General features: G+C 33.0%; 1 protein-coding gene and 1 long non-coding RNA gene across 2 annotated transcripts; both read right to left on the reverse strand.

The window, feature by feature from the left end:
- Positions 1-11,437: 11,437 nt before the first annotated feature.
- Positions 11,438-25,000, reverse strand: LOC143057784 (zinc finger MYND domain-containing protein 15-like). Its single transcript, XM_076231180.1, has 12 exons — positions 24,832-25,000; positions 23,264-23,369; positions 21,448-21,564; positions 20,834-21,032; positions 20,309-20,446; positions 19,774-19,940; positions 18,105-18,242; positions 15,589-15,795; positions 15,304-15,395; positions 14,571-14,742; positions 13,471-13,529; positions 11,438-11,777 (listed from the first exon to the last, which is right to left on the reverse strand). Exons 1-12 carry the CDS (start codon positions 24,922-24,924, stop codon positions 11,571-11,573), a joined length of 1,695 nt encoding a protein of 564 aa, XP_076087295.1. The 5' UTR covers positions 24,925-25,000; the 3' UTR covers positions 11,438-11,570.
- LOC143057785 (uncharacterized) lies at positions 22,436-23,027 on the reverse strand. The gene is made up of 2 exons (XR_012972820.1): positions 22,901-23,027; positions 22,436-22,541 (listed from the first exon to the last, which is right to left on the reverse strand). It is a non-coding gene; the product is annotated as an uncharacterized LOC143057785 (long non-coding RNA).

Genomic DNA, 25,000 nt, shown 5'->3' on the forward strand with positions numbered 1-25,000 from the left:
GTCATTTGCATATATCATCACTGTTTTCTCGTGGTCACGTGATTATCTTTGAAAATGAAAGGCAAAATGCCGAAATCGATGGGTCACTGTGAAAACTGTTTAAATATGGAAAAATAAAGGTTGGCAGGAAGGTGAAACTTACATAAATGAAGAGATAAATGAAAAATGAACAGATTGATGCCCGATTTATATAATTCCAAGGCCGTCAGTCGGCATCAGAAGCGACGAAGCAGCGCATCTATTTTGGGTGGGCAAATATCCACTTTTTGAAATGGGACGAGCTCTGACGTCCCACGGCCCCAGCTTGTCTGGCAAAACATCCGTTGGACGTCAGAGTAATCTCGGACTAATTAAACGATATGAAAACGGTCATATTCCTGATTTGGTACCAATAAATACATCAGGTAGCACTCCACAGTTAGAAAATAAAATTAAAATTAAACCTAACTATCATCCTCTATTCCTGGCTTTCTAATACATTAACCCAACTGTTTGTGTTGTAACACACCTAACTGTATACCGCTTTTCAAGTCATAAATCGATTAAGCGAAACACAAATCCTTGTCACAAACTAAACCGAGGGAATCATAATATAAGTAAGTAAGTAAATTATTTATTACAGGGAAATGTGTAAATTATTTATTACAGTGACATGTGTAAATTATGTGCAGATTATAAACATATAAAATATGATAACTATTAATACACTCGGCCCAATGGACCTATAAGTCACCTCAAATAGAATAGAATAACAATTATATCACATTCTAATCTTTTGTTGTCGTAAGTAAATTTCAAAAATATATAGACATAAAAATATTTTTAAACAAAAATTTAAGCTTTAAACATGCAAAACAAAATAAGTGTAATACAGCAACTGACGTCTTATGAAATGCACGAACTATATATTTTGCTAATTTTCTTATGTGCAAAGACACTGAAAAGTTCTTTTTTTCAGCATGATTCAAATCTGTGATGTTTTGCTCAATTAAAAGTTTACTAAAAAAGTTAATTCGACATTCAATATACAATGGGCAATCAAACAAAATGGAACTCAGTTTCAGTTTCTTGATTTTTACAAAATATACATAGTCTTTCTTCTACACTTTCGTTGGAGTATCTACCAGTTTCCACTCTTAATGGTAAAATTCCACTTCTAAAAGAGTGACGAAAGATACCAAAGGGACAGTCAAACTCATAAATCTAAAACAAACTGACAACGACATGGCTAAAAAATGAAAAAGACAAACAAACAACAGCACACACGACACAACATAGAAAACTAAAAACTAAAGAATAAACAACACGAACCCCAAATTGCGCTAAGTGTGACAGCTCAATTTTACTCAAATTCATATTAACGTAATTTTCAGTTTCAAAGACTGTTTTAAAAATCCTATAAGTTCTTAATTTTGAAACGTTTTGGACAAAATTCCTCCAGATATCTGAATACAGACGAAAAATGTTAGGAATCGACCTCTGATTTCAGTTCGTAAAAATGTCCTAGTTCAAGCTGGTCTAATATATCCTTTACTTCACTACACAAATTACTTTTACAGCGATCATAGTCAATATTGAATGCTAGTTTTGTGATGCGGGTGTTGTCAAATCGAATGAGTCTATTCAAGTATCTCACCATATTGATCCAACGCCGATACTGACTTGGGATCCAGCCGATAACTCCGTGTATAGCAAGGATAGGTGCAAATCTGTGTACTCCTAAATAGTAACGAACAGCCCTGTTCTGCATATTGTCTATTGACTTATATTTTCGGTATCCCCATACACCAGACGCGTAATCAAGTATAGGAACAATACATGAGTTGAATATTTTTTCATATGATTTATATCTAAAGTCTTTAATACTATGGATTTTAGCAATTATATTCCCAAGAGCTCGTCCGCCAGCTTTCGCAAGAAGATCCACATTTGACAAAAAACTGCCCTTGTAGTTAAATGTTATACCTAAGTATTTGTACTCGTTAACTAATTCCAACTGATTCCTGCCCACGGTGAAATTAAAACTCAGTTTGTTTAGATTTCCCTTTTCCTAAAATGAATACATTTCGACTTTTAAGTGTAAATCAATACTCGCCATCGCTTACACCATTAGTGAAGTTTATCTAACATACATTGAAGGTCCAATTCCGATTTCGCTAATATAGCTATGTCGTCCGCATACAATAAAAATGACAATTTTCTATTATCTAAATCTATTCCTACGTTTAGATGGTTCAATTCCTTTACTAGATCATTGATAAATATTGAGAAAAGTGTCGGGGATAAATTGTCCCCCTGTTTCACTCCGGATTTACAGCTAAACTAGCTTGTAAGTTTGCCATTTAATCGGACACAAGATTCAGAATTCTGATAGATGCTTTTCACGGAGTTGTACAGTTTGCCATCAATGTTGTGTATGAGTAGTTTATACAGCATCATTTCTCTGTCTATGAAGTCAAAACATTTTCTAAGACCAATAAACGCAAGAAAGAGAGACTTATTGTTACGAACAATACTGTTCAGCGTGTAAATGTGATCCTCACAAGATCGATTTTTTCGAAAGCCGTTCTGCTCGTATGCGAGTATATCCTGATTTTCTAAATAATGCGTAGGTCGCTTGTTAATGAAAGCACTATACAGTTTGCTTATACATGATAGCAGACTAACACCTCTGTAGTTCATAGGCAGCCGTGTATCTGAAGAAGTATCCTTTAGTATAAGACAAATGACAGCTTTCCTGCAAATTGATGGTATAAGGCTAGTGTCCAAAATGAGCTGAAACAGCTGTAATAATGTCTCAATCACTACAGGGAATTTCAGAACACTGTATGGAATTTCATCGAAACCACTCGCAAAATTTGCATAACGATAATGTTAACTTCATCTAAAGTAATGTTGCGGTTCAAATATTCATTTGGAGCAAATAGTGGGTCCTCCATATTAGATTCTAATTGGTACTCATGAGACTTTACACGATCGTAATGTTCATCATCAAACTCGTCACTGTTGCTTCCGTTGTATAAATTTTCAACGTCTATTCGCCATTTATCAAACACCAACTGTTCATCTTTTACAGTATTTCCCATTTTATCGACAACTTCAACTGGTATAGACTTAAATTTTCTCGGACCAAGATTTCGAATTTTCTCCCAAAAGTCATTAGGATTCTTCGTAGTCATCGATTGGATATCTACAGCTTTCATTCTCCTACATGTATAAGCTCGCTCAGTTCGCCGCAATGTTTTATTAAGCATATCTCGTGCTTGTACATGTATATAGTTGTTCCGTAATCCCGCTCTAATTTTACAATTTGTACCTTTCCATCGAGTATATTCTTTCTCCTTAATTGTCATTTTGTTTCAGAGGTCCATTAATTTGTCATTCCAATACGTTTTTTCTGCTTAAAGCGTTTCTTTGAGTCATTAAACTCAACTTTCGGGATTTTGTCTGTCATTTCCGAAAAAATAATTGAGCACAATTCGGTGTAAATTTTATCAACATTGTCCTGAGTTTCTCTGCAACATTCAATCTGTTCTATTAAATTCAGTAAGGCAGTACGTTTAATATCACTGGTCATAAAATCTAACGGGATCCGATTGAGTTTAAAACTAGAACAAGAGCTACGTGTATCTTTTGTCTGTGTTGCGAGGCAGTGACGCGTGATATTGAATTCCGACACAATAGCTGAATGATCAGGTAATTTTGATTTGCTACCTATAAGATCATGTAATTTAAAGTCAATTGATTGGACCGCTAACACTCTGAAGTATTTAACATCTGGAAACATGTCCAGAGGGACACATATAAAGTCAACTACCGCTTTGCCTTTCTTCAATATTGAAGTATAATTATCCCCGTCGGCAAATCTACCGTTCAATACACAAAATTTTGATTCGTTTAGAAATTCTAAAAATTCGTGGCCATGCTGGTTTACACAATTGTCTATTTGGTTCCTTTTTGTAATTTCGTCGGCTTCAAACAGCATTTCAGACATGGATCCGATCCGCGAATTAAAATCACCAAGTAGGAAAATGCCATCACTATCGCAGTTCATATAAATTTGAGTAAGCAAATGTGCAAAAAAACTCTGTTAGAATTTTCTGGAGGTAAATAGCATGAGAACACTAAGAAATTAAAATTTGTAGAACAACTTTCTAGTTTAAGTCGAATCACTGAAACTTAAAATTTCAAATATCCAGCCTTTCATAAGAATGCCGACTCCCCCTGAAGATTTCGGTGCATTTATATGTATTTCTGATCTGTTGAAACCATACCATGAATAACCCTCCATAAAAATATTAACTTTCGCTCGTAAACGAGTTTCGCACACTGAAATAATATCGCATTCAAGTGCGTTTATAATGTCTATTCTTAAATCACAGTTTTCTCTAGTCCATCCAGCGATATTAATGTGTCCGAGTTTAATAGATGATATGGGCCTGTTGAGGTGCTACATGTGCTGATGTTCGGTGTTTACATTTTGCGGGTTTTCGTTTTGCTGAATATTGTTGTTCCTCGGTTTAATTCGACCATTTGCGTACACTCGAAACGACTTTCCTTGTGGTAGATTTCTAAGAACAGCACGTGCGTTCATCTCAATTATCCGTTCTACGCTCGACTTGTTGCTTTTAATATAGACATTATTGTTATTTTCACTATCTTTTCACTTCATCTTGTTTCTTAAAACTTTAACTTTTGAAGCTTATTTTTACAATTCCAGGTCGGTCATTGAATCTGTTTGTAAGTCGAGTTGCAGCTATAACGTTGACATTTGAAAATACATCTTCTCCGAGAGCGCTAATAAGATTCTCCGCTTTGGACATCAAGTCCTCACCTTCCGTTACTGGAATACCGCTTGCGGTTATAGTTATCGCGGGATTATCTAGCGGATTGATATGTAAATTATCTACTGAGTTTAATACATCGTTCCCGTTATCTGCGGAGTGAGTATTGTTGTGTTCTTCAATACCATCTAATCGTGATTGTATCGATTGAACAGAAATCAAGAGTTGATCCGTTCGTCTAGTTTCCATACTAATGTCCACTGATAACTCGTCACGCAGTGCTCTAATTTTGTTATCTACATTTGCCATTTAATCAGTTCTCAATTTATCAAGTTTTGACTCGAAAATTCGTTTCATTCCTTCTTGGTTTGATTTGAGATCATGTATAGCACTTACTATAGTATCAAGTTTTTCAGAGACTGAAGGGTCAGTGTTTTTATTTTGATTTGTAACACTTGATGCCATTTTTGTTTCTGTATTGTTTTTCGTTTGGTTATGCTCTACGGATGTTTCACTGAAGACTCTGCTCTCTATATCGTCGCCAGAATTATACAAAATTGAGTTTGTGTGATTTAAGATTTCACTCACCGATATATCCGATGTCTCTTTATATTCTTGAAACTCACTTCTTTTGTGCTGTTTACTCTGTTTATACTGTTTAGTATCAGTTCCACTGTCGCTACTATTCCGATCTTTTCTTTTATTGCTATTGTTTTTTTCTGTTGGTTCTTGGCATTATATATCACCACTGTAATCCCACTTAGTAATTATATATCCAACGTAATATGAAGAAATCGAACATAACATTGATAAGAGCTAGACAAAATACACGTCCATTTTGCCTTAGTCACGTGATATATGACAAGGTAACAACAGAAATTCTTAATTGCAATGCTACAAAAACATACATACAAACGGACTAATAGATAACAACAGCCATATTCCCGAAAGAGGGGCGAAAGATACCAGATGGACAGTCAAACTCATAGATCGAACTGTCAACGCCATGACAAAAAAATCTAAAAAGAGGGTCTCACTTATTAGCGACAAGAAGTGTCAATAAGCGACATTTTATTTTTTTTTAATATACGGGCAGAAATAAATTGATTTTTTTTATTATATTGATCATAGAGGAAGAAATTAAACATTTGTGAGGAAAAAAGGGATTGTGTAGTTTTTATTATGGTAGTGGCTATTTTGCCGGCTACGACAAAATAGCGATTTATATAGAATTTTACTATTTTGCCGGTCTTAATTAAGATTAAAATAGTGGTATAGAAATGAAGAATAAAAAAGATTGCAAATAAACAATTCAATAAGAAACAAAACGTGCATATTAAAATTGTTATTCTTTACTTTAATAAAAGTCTCTAAAAACATGTCTTTTTAAAATAATTTTTTTATAAAATATTAAAATTGATACTAGTACTTATTTTCAAACAGACAAATAATAGTACAGAAGACACAACATAGAAAACTAAAGGCTAAGCAACACGAACCCCACCAAAAACTGGGGGTGATCTCGGGTGCTCCGAAAGGGTAAGCAGATCCGTCGTGTTGCTTATGTTATGACAAATCCGGTAAATAGTCTAATTCGGAAGGTAGTACTCGTGAACTAGAGTCTCTTAAGAGCCTGTGTCGCTAACCTTGGTCTATGTGCATATTAAACAAAGGAAACAGATGGATTCATGACAAAATTGTGTTTTGGTGATGGTGATGTGTTTGTAGATCTTACTTTACTGAAATTCTTGCTACTTACAGTTTTTTCTATCGATAATAAACTTGGCCCTTTAGCTACAGAGGAAAATATTTTTTAAAAATTAACAAAAATTTACCAAATGAATGAAAATTGTAAAAAGTTGACTATAAAGGGCAATGACTCCTTAAAGGGTCAACTGACTATTTTGGTCATGTCAACTTATTTGTAGATCTTACTTTGCTGAACATTATTGCTGTTTACAGTTTATCTCTATCTATAATAGTATTCAAGATAATAACCAATAAACTGTTATCACAGAGATATGTCTCGCCTTTTCGTAGTTTTGATTATGCAAATGTTGAAATCAAAATAGCAATACTTTAACCTCTCACACAAGTTATGCAAATATTCAAAGTCAATGAACCATGACTGAGTTACATGGCTAAACAATCGCTTTGTAAATGAGATGTGCCAATGCTAACACAGCTGCATACCAAATACCATTGACTTATTTTAAGTCGTTCCCAAACCTGAATACAAACATTAACTTGTAAACTACAATATGTATGTAAAAGTTTCAAAGTCAATGAACCATGAAGAGGGGGTGGGGCTATACAATCTCCTTGGAAACGATACCAAATATCATTGACTCACCATTAGAAGTTAATCTTAAACTGGTCTAATCACAAACTAATACATGTAAACTAATATAAGATTCAGTCGTTAGACTGTGCCTGAGGGGCGAGGCCAAATATTTTCCATGGAAATGAGATGTGCCAATGCTTATACAAATGAATATTAATTAGCATTGGCCTACCACTTATGGTTCCCCTTCAACTGACCTAATCACAAACTAATACATGATAACTGAGAAAACTTTTCAAAGTCAATAGACCATGACTAAGGGGACGGAGCCAAATAATCTCCAAAGAAAAGAGATATACCAATACTTATACAACTTTATACCAAATATCATTGACCTACCACTTGTGGTTCCCTATAAACTAACCTAATCACAAACTTATACATATAAAATGATAAAAAGTTTTCGAAGTCAATAGACCATGACTGAGGGGGCATTGCAAAATAATCTCCATGGCAATGAGATGTACAACTGCATACCAAATATGATTGACTCCGTCAAGGCGAGACAAAAACGGCAAAATTTCTTTAAAAATTACCAATTGGGGGCAGCAACCCAGCAATCAGTTGTCCAATTCATCTGAAAATTTCAGGGCAGATAGATATTGATTTGATAAACAGTTGAACACCTTGTCAGATTTGCTCTAAATGATTTGGTTTCAGAGATGTAAGACAAAATCTACATTTTACCCCTTTGTTCATTTTTTAGCCATGGCGGCCATCTTGGTTTGTTGGCTGGGTCACTGCACACATTTTTTAAACAAGATACCCTAATAATGATTGTGTCTAAGTTTGGTGAAATTTTGCCAAGTAGTTTCAGAGAAGATTTTTGTAAAAGATTACAAAAATTGACGAAAATTGGTAAAAAAATGACTATAAAAGGCAATAACTCCTTAAAGGGTCAACTGACCATTTTGTTCATGTTGAATTATTTGTAGATCTTACTTTGCTGAACATTATTGCTGTTTACAGTTTATCTCTATCTATAATAATATTCAAGATAATAACCAAAAACGGCAAAATTTCCAATTCAGGGGCAGCTCCCCAACAAACAGTTGTCCGATTCATCTGAAAATTTCAGGGCAGATATATCTCGACTTGATAAACAGTAGAACACCTTGTTAGATTTGCTCTAAATGCTTTGGTTTCAGAGTTATAAGCCAAAATCTACATTTTACCACTATGTTCTATTTTTAGCCATGGCGGCCATCTTGGTTTGTTGGCAGGGTCACGGGACACATTTTTTAAACAAGATACCCCAATGATGATTGTGGCCAAGTTTGGTTAAATTTGGCCCAGCAATTTTAGAGAAGATTTTTGTAAAAGTTTACAAACGAAGGATGCAAAGTGATGAGAAAAGCTAACTTGGCCCTGTGGGATACTCCGTATGCAGGCGCTGCTGGAATGTTGCTACATAGAAATGGAAAACTTACTTAGTACTGGACAATTGAAGAAAACATGGTGAGTTGAAACTGGTTTTAATAACTAGCCAAATATCCAACTCATATGGCAAGTTATGAAAATATATCTATTTAAATAAACTCATCATAGATACCATGACTAAATTTTGTATATACGCCAGACGCGTGTTTCGTCTACAAAAGACTCATCAGTGACGCTCGAATCCCGAAAAGTTAAAAAAGGCCAAATAAAGTACGAAGTTGAAGAGTATTAAGGACCAAAATTCCTAAAAGTTATGCCAAATACACCTTAGTTTTTCAAAAATTCTAAATTTTGTAAACAGTTAATTTATAAATATAACCATATCAATGATAATTCATGTCAGCACAAGATACAAGTATTGCAAATCACAGATTTTTCAATCCAGTTCCCATTGGAAAAGATGATAAAAAGAAAAGATTCTTTTTTTTTAACTTTCCTTTGCCAACAAAGTTCTCTATGTCATCGATTTGGGCAATATCCTTCATCTTAAAAGTTCAGTCGAAATTACCTTCCTCATTCATAGATCAATAAAATTGAGCATGGAAATGTGGAATGTGTCAAAGAGACAACAACTGGACCATAGAAGAGACAACAGCAGAAGGTCACCAAAAGGTCTTCAATGCAGCGAGAAACTCCTGCACCCGGAGACGTTCTTCAGCTGGCCCCTAAACAAATATCTATACTAATTCAGTCTGTTCCTATCATTTCTTGTACATATACCAAACCAATTGCAACTAAAATTTACAATTGCAAATAAGTGTTGCTGGATCTTTAAATTGGTGACTTCCTGATTGTTTTTATCTAATTTTAGGCATAATCAGGCATTCAAAGTAAGTAAACAAAAAGAAAACTCAACTTTAATAACAAGAAATTTACAACTAACAATCAACATAGTTCTGAAAATCATAAACAGTAATAAAAAGTACAGATATGAATTTTAACAAGGTACAATGTATAATCTATTTTTCTATATAGCAAATAAAAATATGTACATTGTTACAAAATTTTAATACAAATAAATGGGGAACATGTTCATGGGACATACATGATGCCCCTGCTTGCATATCATATATATCATATAAATTTATAAAGTGACATAACCTAAGAACGGTAAAAGTGACTTACCAAAAGTTGTACTAGATCAGAGTTTTGAGGTAATAAGTAATGTGTATATAAAAATTCTTACATTGATACCAGTGGACTATCCGATTTATCCAATCAGGATAGTCAAATTATCAATTTTAAAGTCCGAGTCTTGGCAAGGATTTAATAATTGATAGTTTAACTATCCAGTTTGTATAAATTCGATAATCCACAAGTAACTTTGTACGAATCTGTTTCTCTAATCATCATTAAATAATAATAAAACGAAAAATCTCCTTCGAGTGCCTTCCATATTTCACAAAATTGTCAATTTCATTAACACCTGTTAAACAATTTTTTTCATTCAGTAAGCCGATTAAGGTTATGACCCTTGATCTCATCCAATCATCTTCTGAGATTGAAGGCAACCATACTTAATTTTTTTTTTCAATGAGTTCAGAAAGGTATAAATTGTCAAAGGATTAGAGAAAAGTTTGTTTTTTTCCATTTGTTAAAGGGCTCAACTCTAGAACTGTATTTGTGAAAAAACTAAAATTCAAACTTGATCTGTGTTTTGTGGTAATTGGAATTGTGTACAAGTTTCATAACATTTTGTTGAGGCAAACTAAAGTTGGAGAATGGAAACCAACTTTGGGAGGTACGCACATACAGACAAGGGTATGCTACGCTATTATCATATTAAAAACAACAAGAATGTGTCCACAGTACACGGATGCCCCACTCGCACTATCTTTTTCTATGTTTATTGGACCATGAAATTGAAATAAATTCTATAATTTGGCACTAAAATTAGAATGATCTTATCAAAGGGAACATGTATACTAAGTTTCAAGTTGATTGGACTTCTACTTTATCAAAAACAACCTTGACCAAAAACTTTAACCTGAAATTTGCACTATCATTTTCTATGTACAGTGAACCATAAAATTGGGGTCAAAACTACAATTTGGCATTTAAATTAGAAAGATCATATCATAGGGCACATGTATACTAAGTTTCAAGTTGATTGGACTTCAACTTCATCAAAAACTACCTTGACCAAAAACTTTAACCTGAAGCAGGACAGACAGACGAACAAACAGACGGACGGATGAACGAACAGACAGACGGACAAACAGACCCACAGACCAGAAAACATAATGCCCCTCTACTATTGTATGTGGGGCATAAAAATGAATTAAATACAAATGATTAGCATGATCAGAAGATATGATTCATATTTAATATTTTGCCGAAATCTGCATACAAGCATATAGATAATTTGGCATTTGTTGAACATTTAATTTCGTGTTTCACCTGTTCCCACAAAATCCATTAAAATTGGTATTCAATGAATAATAATGAATCCACAGTATAAGAATTACAGGTAATTTTTAAGTTTTTATAATAGATAAATGCATTACACGCAACACTTTTTTTTTATTATACATATCCCCTATTTAAAACTCTTGAGGTAGTACAATCTAATACTTCATATTTCCTATAAGAGTGAGACACATTCTAGCCTGAATGTAAATACTTAACAGAAATCTATAAATATATTGATCTTTTGATGAAATTTTGAATGAAAAAATCTTGTGAATTAGGTATAACATAACATGATTAAGAATAACGTAAACATCTATCGTCCTTAACTAAAACTAGTGCAAAGTTAAAAAAACATATAAAAACTGCATTTGGAAGTGCTAACACATACATGACATACATAAGTAATTATGCTTTTGTTTTATTTCAATTCTTCTGGGAACAACTAACATGAAATCTTCAAGTAAATGTTCAAGTTTCTCTATACCATTGACAATTTGACTAGTTTTTTTTCAATGGTTTTAACAAATACATGTTACTAAAGTCAAAACTAAATCTCTAATTGAATCAAGACCAGTTAAGTCAGCATTGTTTCACTTTGAAGGGTAAATAATCCTATACAAGAATCCGTTACTGTACCAAGGCATGTCATTTTCTTCTGCTAACTTTCTGACAGGGTTCCTGAAGGGGTTAACCACAGGATCTGATATTGTCCCAAATGTTAACCCTTCAACAGCTGTTCTAGCACATTCACAGCTGTATTGGCAGTAGTCTGTAAAATAGGCTGGAATCCTATCAGTCTGAAATAAAATATATAGAGAATACAGGCAACATTAGTTAATATGGAGTTGCTGTACCTTTTCCAATGCTGTATAACAAAATAGAAAATTCACTGTTATAATAACTTAAACTGAACCAGGGGCCGGTTTCACGAAGCTATCCTAAGACATGTCATAAGACATATCTTAGGACATGTCTTATGATCCTCTTATGACTATCCTAGGACATATCTCAGACCTCGTCTCGAAGCTGTCTTAGGATCATCTTAGCTAAGACATCCTGAACCTGTCGCAAGTTCTTTAAATTTTCAAATATAAATATGATCTACGGAAAAAAATCATGTAAATGTAGTATGTCTTACCATAAATTATTCTAAACGTATTGATTAATATAATGACATAATTTGCAAAATAGATATAAAAAATAAAAGTAATTTATATATAAATTATCTTTAAACAATACATCAATATAAATATGAAATTTTCAATGCAAAATTAAGAAAAAAGAATATAAAATTATGACATTGTTTTGGTACAAGTGAGTTGAATTCAATTTCGACTTTATTGGTTATAAAAGGTTAAGAGATAAAATCGTGCAATTTTTATATCAATACATCGAACTTTCATTGTTGACAAATCCTGATAATCCGTCAATGTATATATGTTTTAAGCAGGAACAGGAGAATAGATAATTAGATAATAATACAATATTTTTTTTCAAAATTAATACAAAAAATGAGTGTAATTTATATTAATAAACGTATAACTATCCTAAGACCATCATAAGACACCTCTCGCGTTGTCCTAACTTTATGACCAACTTTAAGAGATGTCCTAATTTAGGACCGCTTTGTGAAACCCACTTAGGACTAAGATATGTCGTAAGACCATCCTAAGACATGTCTTAGTCCTAAGACAGCTTCGTGAAACTGGGCCCAGATGTGTATTTCTACAATAGTTATCAAATCATTTCATAGGAAGTACACCACTAATTCATGGTCCCATTGCTTTCTATGTTAAATTCCTCCATTTCAAGTAGGCACACCTCTTTCATTTTCAGTTCAAATAAAGTGGAAATTATTGCATGTCAAAGCAACACTTAATGGTATCATGTACTGAAAAAAATCAACATATCTTTAATGGCATACAAGAAAGAACTGGTTCCTGGAACTATGGAGGTACCAAAACAGGTACTTCAGAATTGACAAACAGACAAAATATACCCTCTTTTTAAAATTTAATGCAGTTTTTTTAATATTCAAAACCTTTAAGTCCAAAAGTGTTCTACAATGATCACCAGTCCTTTAGCTTTCATTTGATGCCAAAAATATCTAATTATCCTATATATTTTGCAAATTACACTCATGCATAGGAACCATTTTGTGTTAAATATGTACTACTTTCTAGTATGTGCTTTCTGGCCGGGCCCGAATTAGTGGTGTTACACCTAAATTATCAGAGTAATCTCCCCTCATTTTATATAAAATTCATACATGTAAAAACAGACATGAAATCACACACTATTTTTTACTTTAATGAAGCTATCTATATATGTTACATCCTTGCATCAAAGTCTGTTTTTTTTCTTAATAAAAAACCTGGTAATTATTATTTATGATCCAAGATAATGAAAGTTTTTAATCATAGTCAAGAAGAACACTAAATGAATGATTTAATTTAACAAATATGTAATGGTCTTTAAATGGTTACCTACCCTGAGTTTGACAAGTGTCTGACCCCACATCTGATATGCACCTAATCCAGCATTCAAACCTGAAATTCAAATTTAAATTTGTCAGTTGCATAGCCTAAATATATATTTGTTTTGATTTAATGTGAGAAATAGACAGAGTTATATATCATGTATATATATATATACCTGACACTACAGTAAATTGTCCATCTTCCTTGAGCTACTAGATTGTATATCTGGCAAACACTAATAATCATAATTTATATATCATCATACTTATTATATATTCATTAATTTAATAAATAAATTTTGTGTATTTACTGTCTTATGATTGGTTAAAAGAATTAGCTTTATTTTCAATGTTATCAATTTTTATGGTGACACGCCCACTCTAACGTTGTGTAATCATATGCAAACATCTGTGTACGTTGTTATTATTCGTATTAATATACATCTTTAAGTCTTATTTTTGATAGAAATTTATTTATAATGAATGGCAATAATTTATTTTGAATTTATTGAACCATAAAATTAATTTTTGACTCTTCACATTTAACATAATCAGCTTCACGGATTATTCAAGGTGAAGAGTCAAAAATTAATTTTATGGTTCAATAAATTCAAAATAAATAACAGCCATTCATTAGATAAAGGAAAGTTTGACATGATAGACATTTTGTTCCTTAAACAAAAATATGATAAAGAAACAGGCCCCTAAACCAACAAACAGTGATTGTTAAATGCTTGAAATTAAGGTAACTTGACTTTTCCATAAACTAAAAAATTTCACCTTGTTGAGTACCATCCATTGCGGAAGCAGGTGTTAGTAACCTGATTGATAGATCATTATAACTCTGAAACTAAGATTTATTTTAATTTGAGGAGTTAGAGAAAGAAGCTAGACTAGGTCCCCTTCCACTGTTGAGATTTACATAAGCAGTCTGAATGACAAATAATCAGTACTATTCAACAACCAAGATTATATTTCAGTGAAGCTATATCCTCATTGTTGAGATTGACATAAGCAGTCTGAATGACAAATAATCAGTACTATTCGACAACCAAGATTATATTACAGTGAAGCTATATCAACTCTTAACAACTTAATTGTATGCACTTACCTACTACCAAATGAGGTTTTCTGTGTTCATCAGCACGTTTATGATATGGCCCTTTAACAATCTGTATTTTAACATTGTTATGTTCATATGTTTTGTTATGAACATCTTTAGATATCTCTACACCATACATTATTATGTCAATAGTTATATCTGGACACAAATATGCTAGTTCCTGTAACAGAAATGTAAGTACAAAATTATAAAATTAAATTCTGATTTATTCGCTCTATTTTCAATATTGCAAAAAAGCAAATGTATTTTAAAAATATACTGTATTATTTAGAATATATATACACATTTTAAATTCTGTTTACATACTTGTGTGCACAATTTTCTGCCATGATATAAATTGCTGTCATTTTTTTTTTTCTGTCTGCCAAAAAATAAATTTCAAGCTAAACTGTGAACTCTTGTTCACTAATGAAACCCTATAGATATATATTGTAAGCAGGAGGGTGATGAGCAATGATTGTGACAATAACACAATTTTATTTGTAAATAAGCAATTTGCTTTAGACTTGAATTCTAGTATATTGAAGGACTTTTTTTCAGATTTTTAAAAAGTAAATTGTAAAAATATTTGAAATAGTTCTCGCTGAGATATAGCCGTTTTGCGCACATGCAGCGTAATACAAACACGAATCAATCAATCGATCCATAGTATTTGGATGCCGGACTCCAACTACCATTTTCTATGTTCATTAGACTGTGAAATTTACAGAAATTCTTTTACCTTGAATAGACATAACATTTCCACTTCCTTCTCAACTCCTATAAGGTCTAACTTAAAACAGCTGGAATCTACACTGTCCCACCATTCAGGATCTATAAAAATTGTTTACAAGAAAATACAATATCTATATAGACAAAACAAATGTATTTCGTGATGTACATATAGAAAATTTACCTGAGTAATTCTGAGTTTTTTGAAAACATAAACACCTATTTTTTTCTCTATTACTTCACCTCTGTTGTTCTGTTTAAAATAAAAGTACATTATTTTTTTTGTACAACTTACGATCATTAGGGTAACAGAATTTGATTATATGGTACAATGTCATTGGCCAGTGCAGTAATATTGCTATTGGAGAATCCAATCTAAATCCTCTGTATTCATAGTAAGCCTCCCAATCATGTAGTAACTTTGTCTCTTTTTCTGGAGCCTCATCTAGGATTGATGATTCTACTGGCAAAAATATTGGGTCTTCACTTTCTGGAAGCTCTCCTACAACAAATTAAAAGTGTGATACTATATGTTGTTATACATGTATATGTGGCATGAAACTTAAAATGAACTGTAAAAAAATACTAATGGTTTGGAATAACAACCATACAAATCCATCAGAAACAATATTCTGGTGTCAGAAAATATATATATATGTCTTGTTCAGTGCACGTGTGAGACAAGGCTCTGTATTGAAAACCGTTCTTTGACCTTTAATAGTTTACTTTTACAAATTGTGACTTGGATGAAGAGTTGTCTCATTAGCACTCATACCACATCTTCTTATATATACTTATATTAAAAATTTTCATTAAAGGTTTCATTTTTTTCTTAATTCTTTTATCATGTTGATTTGAACTAACCCATCATATTTTGGTTAATATGAAAAAGAATTAAAATCTGAAGAATCAATATCAGGATGTTTGTCTTCCTTATTGATCATTACCTTTGTCATGTTTTTCCTCCTAGAAATTGACCATAATGCACTTTAAATAAAAGGACTAACTTAATATTTTGTCATTATAGGTGAAGATAGGATTTAAAAACAAAGTCTTCAATAAAGATGAATTAATTATTTTGTTTACAATTACAATAGAAGAATTCCTTTGAATTTATGTACTTGAATAAAACATGATTTCAATAAAATTTCTCCTAAAGTAGACATACAATGTTTAAAAAAAATATTTCCCTTCTCCATTTAAACTGTATACCTGACAACAAAATTATTTTCATTTACCGGTGTATATTATTCTTATTAGCAGAATTTTAATCAATTTATTGTTGTTTTTCTGAAATTGTTTAACATCTCACAGCCGTATACTACTCTTGCCTTTATTTATTCATTCCTTGTTTATTTTATTGATTTTGTATTAACATTGTACATGTTGTACCCAGGGATTTCCCTTGAAATTGAAGTAAAAGGCTCAATTAAAATTAAAGGCGGCTGTAACATGTGTTCAGCGAAGCCGGATGCCCACCAAGCTGTAAGCTTGGTGCCTTACGGCAGGGGGTCTGGGATAAGCTCTGGCATAAACAGAGCAAAATCCTGCATTTTCACAATCTCCTGGCACCTAATTTCATCTTTCAAATGACCATTTTTTGTGTATGAAATTAAAGAAAGAAAAAAATCTCAAAGAAATCTCATTTTTTTTTATGTAAGTTATAGTTTTTTTATTTTTATTACCTTATGCTGAAAATTCATTTACTTTTGAAGGAGTTTTATTTATATAATAATCCAGTTTGTTAGAAATCTTGATCGATTTATTTTGCAGAACTTAACAAATGACCCCCCTTTTCTCTCAAAAGACTGTTACGTGTATTTAAATCATACAATTATTTCTCAAGCATTGACAGAAAATTGATATATCCTCTGATTTTCTCTTTTTTCTGTTCAATAAGTTGGATACATAAATCATTTGGAAATGTTATTTATTTGACATGTTTGAGGTCGAGTCGACAATATTCTTTCGTTTTTGACCTTGATTCTATGAACCATGTGGGCTTTGAAAAATGAACTTCAAAAGATACTGTTTTCCAGATTCTGAACAATATGATACTACACTTTCTTTAATTGACTGATATTATTCCATTACATAAGATTGTCATCCTATCTGATTGTCTTCACGTTTTAAAAGCCAAAAAAAAGCCAACGAGTTAATGACCATCAGAACGTCTCTATTGTTATCGTTCAATGACCACCAGAACGTCTCTCTTGTTATCTTAGAAAAGAAACGATGCATTCTGACTTTAAATAGACAACCAATCAGTGACCTGAATTCATGTGAACTATATTTAGCCCAAGGTAAATCCCTTGTTTATTGTGACCCCGACTTTGCGACAATACGACTCTCGGCTGCCTGTTAACATTTGAAAAACATATTTTTTTCTTTTTGAATTTATATTTTTTTTTGTGAAGTAGCCGGCACTTGAAGCCACTGTAAACGGCGGATTTCCGCTGGCTACCAGCTTCAATGGAACCCTGTGTACCATAGATCAAAATTTATTCGCTCGGTGTATGTTGACTTGTGCTAATAGGTCTTTTGAATGAGTTGTCGTTTCTTGATGCGGTTCATCAGTGTTTTGTTTTTATATAGACTAGACCATTGGTTTACCAGTTTGAATGGTTTTACACTAGTCAGTTTTAGGGCCTTTATAGCTTGCTGTTTTGTGTGAGTAAAGGCTCTGTGTTGAAGACTGTACCTTGACCTATTATAGGTTTTCTTTTACATATTGTGAATTGGATGGAGAGTTGTCTCATAGCCACTCATACCACATCTTTTTATAACTATTGAATAAGATAAGAACTTTACCAAATGGTACTGAACATAAACACTTAGTCTCGTCCCCATGTAGTCTACATTCTCTTCTCCATAGACCCTGATCTAGAACACCTTGTTTCTCCAGAAATGTCTTGTAGGCGGCCATATCAAAATATTCTGAAGTTGTCTCTACAAAACAAAATGTCACATTTAAACCATAAATACTAAACTACAAGTGTTATCACCTTTTTTTTAGAGGGAATATTGTTTCTGCTTTGTCTTCATGTCTAAATAATTTGCTAACAACAAATCTCCTATAGACTTTAAACATTTGACTGAAATAAAAGGAAAAAAAACCCTGCATACTAGCATACTAAGTTGTTTCTCTTTTTAACTTAAGAAATAGTCTTTTCACATAGACAAGATACAGTATGGAAACACAGAATTTTCTATAGTTAACTAGAGTTGTGACAAAAACTTGATGAAATTACCATACATTGATCCAATATGAAGAAGTGTATACCTTTAGGTTAAATTTTTCTTATGTAGACATGGTAAATTACTTGTTTCAACTAAATATAGTTTTTTTTTAACATGATTAAACTTGAAAAGTACATCTTTATTAAAATACATGAAATTTTCATCACATTTAATTTGTAAATATTTTTTTTTCTTTCAAAGATTCATTATGTATTAAGTTTCACTTTTAGTCACATAGATTCTATTTTTGGTAATGTTTGTTTAGGTTAATGTGTGCAACTCCTTACTGCCATAAAAATTTACATGTAATACTAATGATGGTCAATTTTTTATCTCTGAGGTAAGGAATTGATAATAAAATCAATAAATAGCCCGGGATCAATCAACTAGCCTTTGATTTGTGTACAATGGCAGATAAAGAGGGTTTGTCAGGTGGCCCAGGCCCCCACTTTTGTAGAAAAAAAATGGTTGATTATTCAGGGAATTACTAAAGCATGAATAAAATTAGCGGTACCAATTTTCTTGCACCAGATGCGCATTTAGAAAATACATGTCTCTTCAGTGATGCTTGTGGCCAAAATATTTGAAATCCAAGGCTTATATAAAAGATGAAGAGCTATAATCCAAAAGGTCCAAAAAGTATAGCCAAATCCTTGAAAGGAATCAGAGCTTTGCATGAGGGAGATACATTCCTTAATTTATAATAATTTCTATCATTTTGTAACAGCAAATTTTCAAAACACAAAAATCCATATTTTCATGCCAGTACCGTTGAACTGGCTACTGGGATGGTAATACCCTCGGGGACTAATAGTCCACCGGCAGAGGCAGCGACCTAGTGGTAGTAATAAAATTAACGGTACCAATTTCTTGCTCCAGATGAGCATTTAGACAATTCATGCCTCTTGAGTGATGCTCGTGGCCAAAATATTTGAAATCCAAAGCTTATATAAAAGATGAAGAGCTATAATCCAAAAGGTCCAAAAAGTATAGCCAAATCCGTGGAAGGAATCAGAGCTTTGCATGAGGGAGATACATTCCTTAATTTATAATAATTTCTTTGCATGAGGGAGATACATTTCTTAATTTATAATAATTTCTATCATTTTGTAACAGCAAATGACTGGAGCTAACCACCTCTTAGGTAGTTAGTGGGTCCTTTCTTATGAAAATTTCTGGTTCTGCCACTGCAGTCATGTCAGTATTCAAAGTCATTTTATGCCCATTTAAGTTTGTTAACCTTGTGCATAGGTGAAAGGAAACTGTCTCATCTCTTCTGTTTTTGACATATATATCTTCATCTTTTTACACCATATTTTGTGACTATGAGCACCCATGTCACCTTTTCTGTTCCAATCTTTCTTCTGACAATCTCTTGAACAGTACAGCAAAGCTTGGCAGGATGAGCTAGAAATAGAGTAGTAATAATTAAAATACTGCATATAACGAACAACAGAGCAAAGATCTAAATATGATTACAAATGCATATATCAAATACAATAAATCGAAAAAGATGTGCGAAATAGGGGAATTAACAATTTAACAGAATGAAAAAGAGAAGCCTTTTTACTACCATGCTTACATTTATTAGTATAATTGTTAAAGCATTCAAGGGAAATAATTCTAACTGGCAAAAAAAAACCCATCAAAATCAAAATTGATGTTGTTTTGTCATGAGATGCAACATTTAAAATTTTTCATGCATGTGGGGTATAATTTATCTCGTTTATAATGTGGATAAAAAGCAAAAAATATCACACACAAGTTATTACTACCATTTTTTAAATAATTCTTTTGTTCCTCGTAACCTGCATACAGAACATGTTCTCATCTTGACTGGTTCATTTTCTTTAGGCATACCATCATACATGTACTTTATCCCAAGGTCACTAAGGTCAAGTCCTGCTGCTTTTCTGAAACAAACATTTGTAGATGTTATACAGAATTTATCTTTTATTCAACACAATTTGCTAATGTAAAAATTCTTCCTTCCCTGATGATTGTGGTTAAATCATACTACATTAAAACAAACATACATGAATAACCAAAAATGTTATCATGGTTATAGACTGCAGAATACACAACATTTGTTACATTTGTTTTATTGGATTATTTCCTATGGTCATTTTGTCAAGTCTCATTGCATAAGCAAAATAAAAAATAATTAAGTATCATTGCTGTACAGAAATATTAATTATGATATTCAAGATCCTGAATACATTACTATAATTTTAACAGATTTTTTATAAATTCTGAGGAATTTTTTAAATTCTAAACTCCTTAATACAAGAATAACTTACTCTGCATATGAGGGGTCTTTAAACGTTACTGATTTTGGACGTCTTGGTTTTCCTGCCAGTGGTGTTAATGCACAAATACAGATCAAATCTCTACACTGTTGTACAAGAGACAATTCTAATATATTGGTCATCAGTGTACCAATGTAAAGATTTTTGGTATCCATTACTGACAAGATCCTGTGATTCTGACCGTCATCATCTGAAATACAAAAAAACCCCACTTTTTCCCAGTACAATTTTAATTTACCCAACATCTGGTAATTTGAGCATGGACATTTGGACTTTAGTAATTTCAACTGTTTTGAGAACTTTTTCTCTCAATTACTTCAACTTAATTACAAATTAAACTACACGAAGGCAAAAAAAGCTGAACATGCTGAATGTTTTGGCAAATCAGGAATAATAATAAAATGTGTTGGCTTAGTGATATTTGGAAAATGCTGTGTATATTTTTGAAAAGTTCAGTTTTTTTACTTCATCAAAAATTTCTTGATTTTAGCATAAAAATATTTCAGTAGTTTTTGAAGAGTTGTACAATAAGGTGAGGACAGACTAAGAAAACAGACATTCCAATACACAAAAGTTTCTATAGAATGGATTTCAGAACTATTTACCTCTCACAGATGTATATTCATCAATCATCCAGATTGTATCTTGAACTGGTAATTTTTTCACTTCTTCAATTTTGGTCAAAGCATTCTGTTCATTCTCTCTACGTTTTGTTGTCCAATCTGAAAAAAGTTATTTCAAAAGTTCAAATTAGAAGTATATATTTTTCATCCACATTTAGTATGTTGACAAAAGTCAGAAATATGTTTAAGAATGCAGATGATATGGATAACAAAATTAAGAAAATGCAGAACTTTAATTATAAATTAGTTTTTCATCAAGGATGTATCAAAGTTCAAAATGTTGTAAAAAAGTCTTCTTATAGATTGTTAGTGGTTATACATTTTTATCATAATCATGTTAATAGTATGAGGTTCATTAACACTGAACTAGTGCACATTTTTGTTTAGGGGCCAGCTGAAGCACGACTAAGGTGTGGGATTATCCTCACTGAATTGAAGACCCATGGGTGGCCTTTAGCTGCTCAGGTTGTTGCATACATGTCAACCTCTGACAATGGGAAATCATGTCATGACATGACATGATATGTCAAAAAGCGTGTGAAAACGCGTGACGTAGATGCGGACTTGTTAATATGAATGTGGTAATGTTCATAATTTCATACAAAATTGTGAATATAAAAAAACAATATATATTCTACTGTGAATTTTGTTGTATTAAACAGTGGTCTGTTATGTTGCTTTTAAAGCACCACCACTAGGCACATATTCAAAACAACTGCCAGTTTCAAGTTTAGTTACATTTATTTGATAACAGCACACAATACAAATGTAACATAGTCAAGTTCTGATCAGAATTCAGTGTCAATTTCTTTATAATTGAAAAGGCTCTCCCACAGTAGGAATTGATATTTGACTGAATTAGCTTCATCAAGATTTGAAAGAATGTCATAATGTTTTTTTTTTTGGCAATGTAAAATGTCATCTCTGCCATTGCTCCCATAATTTGCTATTGCCTGGTTAAAACTGGGTAGTTCATCAGAAGAAAGCTGGTACTATGAGAGCTGATCCAACAGTTCTGTGATATTTTTATCCCCATGGCCTGTAGAAATCTGTTGCCGTGTTGGCTAGATTTGAAACTGAAATTGAAAAAGAAAAATGTTTTATAAATTTGATTTCCGTTAGATAAACATGTAAAATGCTTATTCAAATAGCTACATTGTATTTCTCCTCTCACATGTATTGGTTTTTTTTTATCATTGCAACATAGAATGCACAAATTATGCGTTTATACTTGTCACTCGATCATTTAAACTCGAACTCCAAAATATAATTTATAAATCTTGAATCTTGCCGTACACATTGTTTTGGCTTAACAATCGGCACTTTAGACGACGGTACGGGCCCTGAAAGTGACCTCTTTCTGTGCAAATTCCCCCTATTAAGTGAATTTGAAAGCAAGTCACAAAATCGTTAAAACTAATCACAAACTACTTACCTTTTACTGTTTGTCCATACAGAAAAATAAACAATACGGCAGCCAAACAATTACTTCGAATTTTTCGGTATTTATCGCCGAATAAGGAAAAAACCCGAGAATATCGATATCACTAACGACCAAAAAATGAAAAGAACGAAAAAGCGTGTAATTGCATGTAAAGTGGTGAAAAGCGTGTACACGCCATGTGACAAAATCCTCGCGTGTAAACCGTTGAAAAAGCGTGTATCACACGCAAATATCATGTCACTTGACATGTATGGGTTGTTGTCTCTTTAAAACATTCCCCATTTTCATTCTCAATTTTATGGCAATTATTTAAAACATCAGCAGTGATCAGTAACTTCAATGATGCTTGATTACCATTGACACTCATTGGGTTGGTCTCAAAGAAATCAAACAACAGTTTCTCTGGTTCTTCCATTCCTTCCAACCACTTGCAAAGTTCATCTTCTCTGACCTCTGGATCCTGCAAATAATAAAATAAAAGGCATAGTTGGAAAGTTTCGTAAAATTTGGTTGAAGATATAGTTTGAAATATTTTTAAAAAATTTTAATTGAAGAGTAGAAAAAACGTTTTCTGCACTAATTTTGTACACTGGTATATAGTGCATAGTGACATCAATGCAGAGTTTTTCCCTGTGATAAGTACAATAACCATGATAACAAAGCCAGAACGAAAACATATGATTACTGATTGTATTTGTAGACTGATATATATAATTTTCTTCAATGGGTCTCAAATGTAATGGTCATGTTGGCATGATGTCATATATTGAATTATGTCATTGTTTGACTTCTAACCTAGTCCAACAACAACGGCATCCCAGAAAAAAACCCAACATTGCTAGACCGTCATTAATTATGTATGTATGTATGTACATGATGTATGTACTGGTAAATGCCTCCGATATCCGAAGAACCCCTCGAAAGCTGCGAGGGTACAGTGGCATCCATGTACACTCCCTAACAGGATTGATGGAGATGTGTCACTAACGTATGTTTATACGACAATTATTTTTACAAGGACAATCAATCCCCACCCAACACAGAGGGAGTGCTAGGACACCGGGCAGTCTGTTATTATGGTGGAGGAAGCCGAAGTACTCGGAGAGAACCACCAGGCCACTCGGTGGAAACAGACAAACCAGAGAGATATCAGAAGATTGATCTCCAGGTCAAAGTAAGGGACAACTTTGACCAACCGAGGCCCCCAAAGTACCCATTCTAGTTTAAACTCCGGTCTGGGTACCAGAGATGTGTGTGAGAGGGTGAAAATTACCCTTCTAATGTGCTGATATTTTTAGCACCCCGAGTGAGAATCGAACTCAGGACCTTCAGCACTGTAGCCATCGGTCTTAACCAGTAGACCACGAACTCACATTATTTAGACTATGTCTATAAACCATGAACAGCAGGCGCGGATCCAGAGGGGGGGGGGGGGGGGTTCCGGGGGTTGGAACCCCCCCTTTTTTTTGTCGATCAATGCATTTGAATGGGAGCATATAGCTGGAACCCCCCTTTTACTCTGGGTTGGGACCCCCCTTTTTGAAATGGCTGGATCCGCCCCTGAACAGGTCAGATGGAATTACCCCAAATGTAGTCCAAATAATTATGACGTCTTGAAAGGCTATTATAATTTTTTTCTTTGACGCCTTACGTCGATGTAAGGCGTCAAAGAAAAAATTATAATAGCCTTTCAAGACGTCATAATTATTTGGACTACCCCAAATGATGAAATGTCTGTGATAATGAACTGTGGCAGAACGAGGGTTAACTATGGGACTACCCATTGAACAGTAGATTAAGGTTAACTAACTAAAGCTCTATATGGGCTGGGACCTCTACTGCCGTATACGTAGAGTAAACGAAATTGCTGATGCTAAAAGGGCCAGATACAAATTTCGGATTACTACGACATGTAAGCCTACTTCTATCATTGCTATATCAGGTCTCATCTTCTCTGCAAACTGGAGATACTGTCCCATGAACTTTTCAGCGGTTTTTCTGTCAGTAAGGTCCATTATTTTTCTTTAATTGTTTGCAGAACTTCAAGCAAAAATTTCCAATTTTCCGCGAAAAAATTAAAACGACGTGGTG

This window comes from Mytilus galloprovincialis, chromosome 13, assembly GCF_965363235.1.
Source record: "Mytilus galloprovincialis chromosome 13, xbMytGall1.hap1.1, whole genome shotgun sequence".
Taxonomy (NCBI): domain Eukaryota; kingdom Metazoa; phylum Mollusca; class Bivalvia; order Mytilida; family Mytilidae; genus Mytilus; species Mytilus galloprovincialis.